The sequence below is a fragment of the Leuresthes tenuis genome, unplaced genomic scaffold (assembly GCF_036924035.1).
Source record: "Leuresthes tenuis unplaced genomic scaffold, fLeuTen1.0.hap1 SCAF_4, whole genome shotgun sequence".
Classification (NCBI taxonomy): domain Eukaryota; kingdom Metazoa; phylum Chordata; class Actinopteri; order Atheriniformes; family Atherinopsidae; genus Leuresthes; species Leuresthes tenuis.
The window spans coordinates 21780989-21791318 of record NW_027325358.1 but is presented as its reverse complement, the minus strand read 5'-3'; the positions used below and the strand labels follow the sequence as shown (position 1 = coordinate 21791318).

Below are 10330 nucleotides of genomic sequence, written 5' to 3'. Positions count from 1 at the left end.
TACAGAATTTCTTTCTACCTTCTGTTCAATCAATGCTGTTTCACAGGGGCAGAGACGTAAGTGGCTGATCATGCATTATGCACTTTGGCGGAAAACAACGGGAAATTAATATCTAAATATCAATAAATGCGATGCTGGTGACATCGATTTCATCGTGTCTTTGAGCGCGTCAGACTGCGAAAGAGCAGAATACAGATAGAAGAAACCGTGGACACAGCGACCCCAAGTGTCTTTTTATTTAATAACCGCTCCAGGGCTCCGATGCTTGGTATTATGTGATTGGAATATCAACATGCAAACGTCAAACAGAAGCGTCGTGACTAATGACATCATCATCAGGCGGCAAGTCATTCAAATTGCAACACCAGCGTACGCCGCTACTCGGTTATGCGGAGTTATCCTTCAATAGTTTTCTTAACCCCTCGGTTCTGTAGTTGACTACATCCTATTACTTCTCAATAGCTTACCTGCTCATTCAGAGCAACTAAGGTTATCGTGGATGTAAAAACTCTTTTGTAATATATACCCCCGCTACAGTTAATTTAGTGGACACAATTCAACAATAAAACCCCGAATATACTGGTGTGAAAACGAGTGCACCCATTGTGATTTTTAGCGGCTATCTCGATAAAGCCGTTTGTAGGAACCTCGGTGCTACAAGATTCATGTGGAATTTTGGTGTGCAAAAACAATCACGTTGTTTTTAACCACTTATAATTAACCAATACAAGAGAGGAAATGAACAGCAGGCTTCAAGAGATTCGCGAGAGACAAAAACTTAGGAGGCAGCTGCTAGCTCAACAGGCAAGTAAACATTCAAACCACAGTTGTTAGCATGTTGCTATATATCAACTTCCCCAGTCACTCAGCTGTAGGGGCACTAAACGTATATATTGTATATAAAACACAACCTTGGGGTTAAAAAGGAACTTTAATGGGCGCTTACCAAGCTGACTTAGCAAACATTTGCACTGGTGCAAATAAAGTTATACACGTTAGTGAGTGAAACAATACATACAGCGATATGATTTGTATTTAAACAAATGTTTTGTCATGATTTGCATGTACATTTTTCTCGTCTAATTGTAGCTGGGAGCTGAGAGCGCTGACAGTATCGGAGCCGTCCTTCACAGTAAAGATGAACTGAAAGAGATAGAAGAGACGAGAGAAACATGCAGGTAAGATAATAATAAAAAAAAAACTGTCCACACAGAAAATGCGGAAACAGTTAGTATACAGAAAAAAGTGTAAGTGAAAGTTGATCAGTGATATAGTTCAGTAGGTTTGTAATGTTTTCAAATACAGGCCCAATATTTTAGCCTCTGATGTTCTGAGTATTTAGCACTTAATTTTGTCTTAAAAATACTTTGAAAAACATTTATCTTGCCCGGTCAAGTTTGTCTAGTTTGGCCTAATCGTGATCCGTGCCGGGTGCAGATTTTGTGCTGTAATGACGCTGCAGGTGTAGAAATCAGTTGAAATTTATTTTGGCTTTGCAGGGCTTCATATGATAGCACAGCTCCCCCTTCCAAAAAGAAGCCACAAACCGAGGGAGAGGACACAGAGGAAGATGTGGAAGAACAAAAAGTGAGTCTAATCATTTCCTGAGTGTATGGGCATCATCAGTTGACACAACCGAAAGAAGACTCCACTTAACATTGGAAAATATTAAATATTGGTAACATTAAACCGATTGAAAACACTTAAGAAAACGTTACAGATTGATTTGCAACTACAACAAGTGTTTGAGGAATGATTTATGTGAGGACACTGCAGGACAAGCAGTTTCTTATGGAGGTGGCTCCACACCCTCAGGGAATGGTGATTAACCTCTTGCTGTTTGAGCCTTCTTTTCTTAGCAGTCCTAAGAACAGGTATAATTATCATTATTTTACTAGATGTAAAGACTGGCCAGATGTGAGCTGCCTTAACAACTGAATTTCCCCACTGTGGTATTGATAAAGTTGATCTAATCTGATCTAAGATGGTGTCTGCTTTAGGTTGTAGTTTGTACCACAAATGTAGACACAACCAAAAATTCTATTCAGCTTTTATGATGAACAAAATAAACCAAACCGAATTTTGCTTGAGCTTTTTTTCAATTGAAATTTGATTGATTTTTATTATTTTTTTAATAATAAATAGAGCCATGTGTAGTCAGTTTATAAGATAAGATCACATGACTAATGCATGTGCTGTCTGTTTCCACAGACAGGCTATTCATGTATTATGTTTTGCAGTCTATTCTTGGAGATTTGACAGCTGGGCATGCTGGTTTTCAAACAACTTCTTTATTCAAACGCATACCCGTGTATGCAGTGCCTCTGGGTTGCTGCAGGCTTGGCTTAAAGTCCAGTGACACAAGGATTCTTTCAACTGACAAATGGTCTGCAGTGTTTTCACGTCACCATTCAGTACTGGCTCAGTTTTCATCCAGGAGCCTAAGCTCCTGAAAACAACTTTACTTTGGTGCTACACATGAAAACATCCAAAAAAACTAAAGAAAGTTTGAGTGCAGTTTTGCAGTACCACCTAATTGAAAACGAACAGATATCTTCTCTCACTCTTAACCTTCTTGTTTAATATTTTATTATACTTTATGTATTTACTTCTATCCTTAACTTCTCAGATTATTTGTTTCTTTGAGTAGTCATTTCATAATTAGTCTCATTATTTTACTTATTCAATCAGTTCTTTTATGATCAAATTGGTAGTACTGGGAGTTTTAAACAATCATGGAAGCGGTGCCTTTTAAAGGCAAAAATATCATTTTTTTGTGTTTCGTCTGTTTGTTTGTGTTAGGATGAAGTGGAAGTGCAGCAGCTTGATGAGAGCAACCCATATGAGGAAGTGTATAAAGATTCCAGTACCTTCCTCAAGGTTTGAAAGCTTTCTGTTACGCACACACGCACACACACACACACACACACATAATTCTTCTGTATAAATGATCTCATTATTACTCAGAATCCATCGATTGTGAAATTCTGGGCAGATACTGTTGTTAAGCAAGGCAAGAAAGCAGGTTTATTTGTAAAGCACATTTCATATACAAGACAATTCAAAGTGCTTTACATGAAACATTAAAAGCATTACAGCAGCGTGCAGAAGAATCATGAAAAGTACATGAAAACAAACTTAAAAAGAGTAAAAGAAGATAGAGAAACACAGAAAAAGCTGATATAGTACAAGACAGATAAAATGCAAGAAATAAAAGAAGAATTCACAATTGTTCCGATAAAAGGCAGCAGCATCTACAAAAGTTTTTAACCTTGATTTAAAACGGCTGAGAGTTTCAGCAGACTTCTGCTGGTGAAGGATAGTTTTGCCAGAACCAAGTGTTTTGGTCATTTATTTCGTGTGCGTTTTAAAACTTTACTGAAGTTTTAAATGATTTCAGCTCTTCGTCACACTGTGTGAATGAACACAAATTATTTCCAACAAATGTAGAAAAGAATCCTTTATTAGCACTCTTCCCATCAAAAGAATTCCAAACACTTTTTATACTGTTAAACTGTTGCAAAATCGATGACTTTTCATGACATTTTGTAGATTTCTTTGTGCTCTACAAAATGAAATGTGAATACATCTTGTCAGTTGTACAAGCAGAACAAAACTGAATAATGCTGGTTATTTCCTTGCTTGATGTTTTTCTATTTCCTGATTGGCCAATTACAGTGAACAAACCGCATATCAGCCACTCGTGATTAGTATGCTCGGAAATCTGCACGTCACCGGCAATAACATTTTGGTGGCATCTCATGATGCCAGGTTGGTCTCGGTTCACTTGAATCAAGACGATTTGTATTTTTTTGTTTTACCAAACAGTTTCCTTGTAAACAACCCACAGAGAATTTTGATAACGTCACGTAGACACATAAATTAGGCCAGAAATGTACTGTCCATGCCAAGAGCTCGTGATTCTGACATCATTGTTGCTGAGATTTAGCGCAGGAAGTTCCGTCTCTCTGAAAGGTTCCTGCATTAGTTCTGACTTGCTGAACTTGTGTGTAACTTTTGGATATTTCAGGTAATGAACCAATCAGCGGATTCACTGATTAACAGAGCATAAAATCACATTAGTTAAGGTCACAAAACCTCTTCATCTGATTATTTCACACAAAGTTGGCAGGCAAGAAAAAGAAAAAAGTAGCAGGCACATGTACAGTGCGAGCTGCCCTGTAAGTGTGGCTGGTGTGGGACAATAATGTGGATTTTATTTAGATCCACCCAGTTCTATTGCAATGAAAATGAACGTTCTCCTCAGACAGGTCAAAATGCATTTTCAGACGAGGCTTTCAAGGATGAATAAACCTGTTTGAAGTTTGAATGAATGAAGTTGTTTTTAGTAGAATGTTCTGTCGAACAGAACAACTTCTGTTGCCCACAACTTGTTACTCTGTCTGAAGTCTCAGTTTCACCGGATTTACAAAATGTTCCAGATGTCTGTGGTGAGCAGGTGATTTGGAGCAGTGGGAAAATGTTTCAAAGTTGGAGGATGTCAAAAAAAAAACTGAGAGAAAAAAAACACTTAAATAAAAAAAAAAAATTAAAAAAAAGCCCATATTGTCAAAATAAAAAATATTGCTTATTGTTGTTACTGTCAGATATTCCTCACATGGTCAGTGCTGATCATATTTCCGGCGTTGTCCCACTGAGATAAGCAAGCCTCATTTTAGCTGAACCGAATGTTGAAGGACAAGTTTTGGTGAGACAGGTCGGCTCTGTGTTTCACAAATCTTGGGTGTAGCCACTGGAATGTCTAAAAGAAAGTCAGTTGATTAATCTGCCATTAAACTCTCAATGACATGCTGTCTTGTAGTTTTAACAAGTTTAAAATGTTCAATTAAGCCTTGTGTAACTAGTCATGCATCTACCTGTAGGTTGAGGTGATATAACGTTTGCCATGAAAACGTTTTTTTAACACTGTCCTTAGCCATGAGGGCATGCCGCAGAACCACAGCACACAGTCCAATACATTAAAGTGACCTTTGTCTTCTTAGAAAGCAAGTTAGGCCAATTTTAGATGCAACTCCCGCACCTGCGATCCATCTGGAGAACAGTGGCTTTGACCACTTCTGCGGATATAGGTTTAATAGAAATGCAACAGGGTGTTGCTAAATGAAATAGGACCCACGTCTCTGGTTATTGAAATAAGAATAGATTTAGACTTTTTGATTTATTTTCTGTTTTATCATTGATGTGGCCTCTTTACCCCGATCATTTCTGTCAGTCTATGTTCTGAATGTTGTAATTTTCAAGAGTAACTGCGTTAAAATTTCTATTGATGTTCTTGTCTTTTTTTAATTCGCCTTTGTCCTTCTTCTCTGTTCCTCTTGGCTCCCTCTCAGGGTACCCAGAGTTTGAACCCTCATAATGACTACTGCCAGCATTTTGTGGACACGGGGCACAGGCCACAGAACTTCATCAGAGATGTCGGTGAGTGTATGCTGGCTTTTGTGAGTGTTGCCAATGGCGTGCATGCAGGCTTGTACAAGTGCATATCTGACCTCTTTCCTCTGTGTTTAAGGCTTGGCCGACCGATTTGAAGAATACCCTAAACTCAGAGAGTTGATCAGACTAAAAGATGAACTCATTTCCAGCACCAACATTCCTCCCATGTATGTTAAAAGATGACGGGAATCTTGATATTTCCCCGAATGCCAGTTGAATTAAACATTACTTGATTTAAGGCACTGTCGTTGATGTGTAGTCATCATCAACATTTCTGAGAAGAGCTGGCTCTGCTTGAGGCGTTTACCTGTGTGTGTGTTAAGGTACCTCCAAGCTGATCCAGAGCACTTTGACCTGCGAGATTTGAAGTGCCAGTTTGATGTGATTCTGCTTGAGCCTCCCCTAGAGGAATACTACAGAGAGTCCGGCATCAGCCACACTGAACGCTTCTGGACCTGGGATGACGTATGTATACATGCATCTTTAGATGGCTTGCATTTAGCACTTTGAACTGTTATGTTAAAAAATACGAAAGATACTTAGGAGTGGCTTCGAGGGGCATGTTCACCAAAGCAAACAAAGATAACCAGAAATGTATTGAAGGAAGAAATTATATGTACAGCTACATTTTAAGGCTAAAGCTAAATTAACGTAGTTTTGTGAGTGATGTAAAGGACCTGTAACCCACAGGCACACGCAAAGATCCAGAATGATGATGTGCAAATGTTGAAAAGCAGCCCAAAAGCTTGGCACTCGCTACACTGATTTGGGAATTGTAAGTTTACTGTGTATAAAGCATCCTTAAATCATTTTTTCACAATTCTCTACTTTCTTTCTGTTGTAGATCATGAGACTGGAAATAGAGGAGATTTCGGCCATACGATCCTTCGTCTTTCTCTGGTGCGGCTCTGGAGAAGGACTTGATTTGGGCAGAATGGTAACTTAACCTAAGTAATCTACACAAAGGATCAGACCAAAAATAAAGAACAGCCAGATGTATTCAGTATTTATTACATGTGTGTGATGTCTGAGTTAGATAACAAGCGTGTATGCTGTGATAACCTCACGTGTACCTTTGTGTTCGTACCGGAACTCTTCACGGCGTATATAAGGCCTTCGTATAATACATGCGGTTTCGTTGTAAGTAAGCAAGCAGACCTATAAGGAGTTTTGTTATTTTTGTGACATATCTATATTTTTTTCTCTGACGTACGTGGTCTCTGAGCTTATCAGCAGCACTGAGTCACAGCCTCACCCTGGAGTTTAAAAATAACATTTGACTGTTAACCTCACCTGTTTTATCTCGTGTTTGAGAGACAAGGACAATGGAGCAACTTTTACAAGAGAAAACAGGAGCAAGTGTTTGACGAAGTGTAATTCGTTTAAACGTTCAGCAAATAACATTATTTGAAGCACTAAAATGTTGAATATTTTGCATGTCTGCAGTGGTTTCTCGACTGTTCTCTGTTTACTCGGATGTGGCTGAGACAGTAATTAACCAGACAAACTGGCATTAAACCAACAGTGCAGTTGATCCGAAGATTACATGAGTACAACTGAAAGGACAACTGACAGTTTCAATTCTGCAGCACATTAGGGTATTGTCATAGGCTGAGAAAAAGTGTATTTAGGATTGAATTTACGTCATTTATTAATATATTAATGCAGCCATTTCAGACTACTAAAAAAAAAAAGAATTGTTCACTTTTTGGGATGCCTTCATACTGAATGCTTGGTTTCCCCTTGCAGTACACATGTCTGTCATTTTATTATATCCCGGATTTTAGTGTCTGAGGAAGTGGGGCTTCAGGAGGTGTGAGGATATCTGTTGGATCAAGACCAACAAGAATAACCCAGGGAAGACCAAGGCACTGGACCCAAAAGCAGTGTTCCAGAGGACCAAGGTACAGTGGACACACACACACACACTATCAGTATCATAATATAATGATTATATCACAGATTTCACGTATGATTCGGTGATGAGGGAGCCGTTAGCAGACTAATCCGTGGCGTCAGGTACCACATGCAGCCACAATAGCTTCGGTGGACATCGGCACTGATTTTTCTCCTGATTTTTTTTTTAAATTTATTTTTACTTTTTTAAATCTACAGCCGGAATGGAATGCCATTATTCCAAAAGGACGTTTCATAATTTGATAGTTCGATTATAACGCTGGAGAGTGCTCACATGTGAGATGAAAATCTCCCATCGGTGTTTATTTAGGTTGAGACTTGATGGCTGTCAAGGCCACAGCATGTGATTATCATCATTGTCTTACTCAACAAACCATTTGATGACTACGCCGTGTGCTCGGGGGTATTTTCATCCTGGAAGAGCCCACTCCCAACAGGACACAAGTTAATTTCACTCAGAACAATTTGCACTGAGTTTTGCTCTGACTTCAAGCTGCACAACATAACATAGTCACCGGATCGCCTCACAGAAGAGGTCACAGCTTTTAGGTTTTCTCATTAATTTACAGAATGCCTGTACTTTTGAACCACTCAATGTCCATATATATATATATTAGTGTATTTATATTTTAGCTGACATGATACCAGAACAAACAGGACTACGACAGCTTTTCTAAGACTTGAGCACATTCTCTGTCGAACAGGAAGACAAATAAGCTTAAACAAGTTTGTCATTTCTGCGCATACTGGCTCTGTCTGCTCCTATTTCTTTGTATCTGAGTTTCACTGAAAGAGGAGCTCTGACGGCTTCTTTTAAATAGCCACACACACACACACGCACACACACACACACACACACACACACACACACACACACACACGGATATCAGCAGTAAATCAGTTGAAAAGTACTCATGACGCATCGCCTCAGGCTTACAGTTCATCAGCCAAACCACAAATATGGTGTAAAAACATTCTGGTCTCTGCTGAATGACAGGAAAAGCTGATTGTACGACGTATCCCTTTTCATACCCAACACATTTCAAGCATTGTTTAGGAGTAACTGCAAAACGTTTAATTATTGTACAGCTTTAATGCATAAATATGGTCATATATTAAGGATGTGCTACTCTGCCATAAGGTGTTCTTGGACTGTTTTTCAATCATCATTATGCTTGTATTCAGTTGAGTTTATTATAAAGCATCAATTAAAAGTCATCTCAAGGCGCTTTGCGTAGAATGTAGCAAGTTCAAGTCAAGTTCAACTCAAGTTTAACTCAAGTCCAATCAGCTACAGTCTAATTCAGTATTTAGTTCAATACAGTTGAATTTAGTGTGGTTTTATTGTATTGTGGCATGAGATTGCTATTCATATGACAATATTTATCTCTCTTTTGTCAGGGGCAACGTCTTTATGTAAAAATGTTGTTGTGTCAGGCCTTTCTGTATATGCTACACTAAACTAAACTGCTGCCAGTGTAAATAGCATGGCATGATGCACAGTGATATAAAATGTACTTATTCCAGGAGCACTGCCTGATGGGAATCAAAGGAACGGTGCGCAGGAGTACGGATGGTGATTTCATCCATGCCAATGTGGATATCGACTTGATCATCACCGAGGAGCCCGAGATGGGGAATGTTGAGAAGCCTGTGGAGATCTTCCACATCATTGAGCACTTCTGTTTGGGCCGCAGGAGGCTGCACCTGTTTGGAAGAGACTCAACCATCCGACCGGGTGAGATGGATGCCCTAAATTAACCGTGTCGATGGTTGCTTTCCTCTTCACTTTGTTTGTCTGGGTTTGTTTCTCAAGGAGCATGTTTGTTTGTTTGTTTGTTTGTTTCTCATTTGTAGGCTGGCTGACGGTTGGTCCTACTTTGACAAACACCAACTTTAACCCAGAGACCTATGCCTCACATTTTCCTTTTCCTGACTCTCATCTATCTGGCTGCACGGAGGAAATCGAGAGGCTGCGGCCCAAATCGCCCGTTAAGCTGAAGTCGGATCGTGGTGGCGGAGCACCCAGAGGGGGACGTGGTGGACCAAACGCTGGAAGAGGTGGAGACAGGGGCCGAGAAAGAAACAGACCAAACTTCCGAGGGGACAGAGGAGGGTTCAGGGGCAGGGGAGGGCCACATAGAGGGTTTCCACCTCGCTAAGCTAACACACGCTTTTTTGGGTTGTTTTTTTGTTTTAACACACTTATTGTTAAGAGGCTGTTGGCATTTTGAACGTGTGATAAGTTTGTTTTTTAAATCATTTTCGTCTGTGAATATTTTTTTATGCATCAACTTTAGGTTGTATGAGTATTGCCAGAATAAATTTCCTTTGTATAATTTGTGTTTGTGTCTTGCTCTTTGTGATTAGCTCAAGTCTTTCCTTTGAATGCTGTTGTGGAAATAATCTCCAACTGTAGAGCTCTAATATTTAAAGAGCAGGTGGTCAAAATTCAACATGTAAAAACAAAATTATTAAGTTATACTAAGTTTAGTTGTATTATTATTCCAAAAGGTCAAATATAGAGCAGTCTTACTTATACAATAAGTCTTATAAACATATTTGTCATCTACGTCAGAGCAACACACACGTCGACTCTGCTCAAGCTGATTGGTTGTTTGCCTCTGTTCACGTACTTTCCACGTGCTGTCGAGCACGTGTTGAGAGTGCCAAAATGAAGGAGTGGGACTATTTAAGGAATGTTGCACATCTTGTTAAAAGGCCAAGTCATTTTGTGTACCTGTACCTGTTACTCTTTGCTTTAAAAAAACATTTCAGCCTCCAACAGTGTAGAATTACCACTAATTGTTCGTTTCACAGGTATGGATCTAAGCCGACCACATAATAAAACTGTAGTGAACAATTAAAACAAAATTGGCTTAAACTTTAGCAGTAAGCAGGTTTTATTTTACATTTGGCTTCAAGTAACACTGTGTCTCAGTTTAAACAGAAAGACCCT

The 10330-nt window shown here is 39.2% G+C and overlaps 1 protein-coding gene across 1 annotated transcript; it reads left to right on the top strand.

Annotated features, from left to right (window-relative positions):
* Positions 1–579: 579 nt before the first annotated feature.
* mettl14 (methyltransferase 14, N6-adenosine-methyltransferase non-catalytic subunit) lies at positions 580–9710 on the top strand. The gene is made up of 11 exons (XM_072385079.1): positions 580–804; positions 1090–1178; positions 1500–1587; positions 2803–2880; positions 5352–5439; positions 5531–5621; positions 5778–5919; positions 6299–6391; positions 7242–7358; positions 8899–9109; positions 9229–9710. The coding sequence occupies exons 1-11, from the start codon at positions 739–741 to the stop codon at positions 9531–9533; spliced, it is 1368 nt and encodes a 455-aa protein (XP_072241180.1). The 5' UTR covers positions 580–738; the 3' UTR covers positions 9534–9710.
* The last annotated feature ends 620 nt before the right edge of the window (positions 9711–10330 follow it).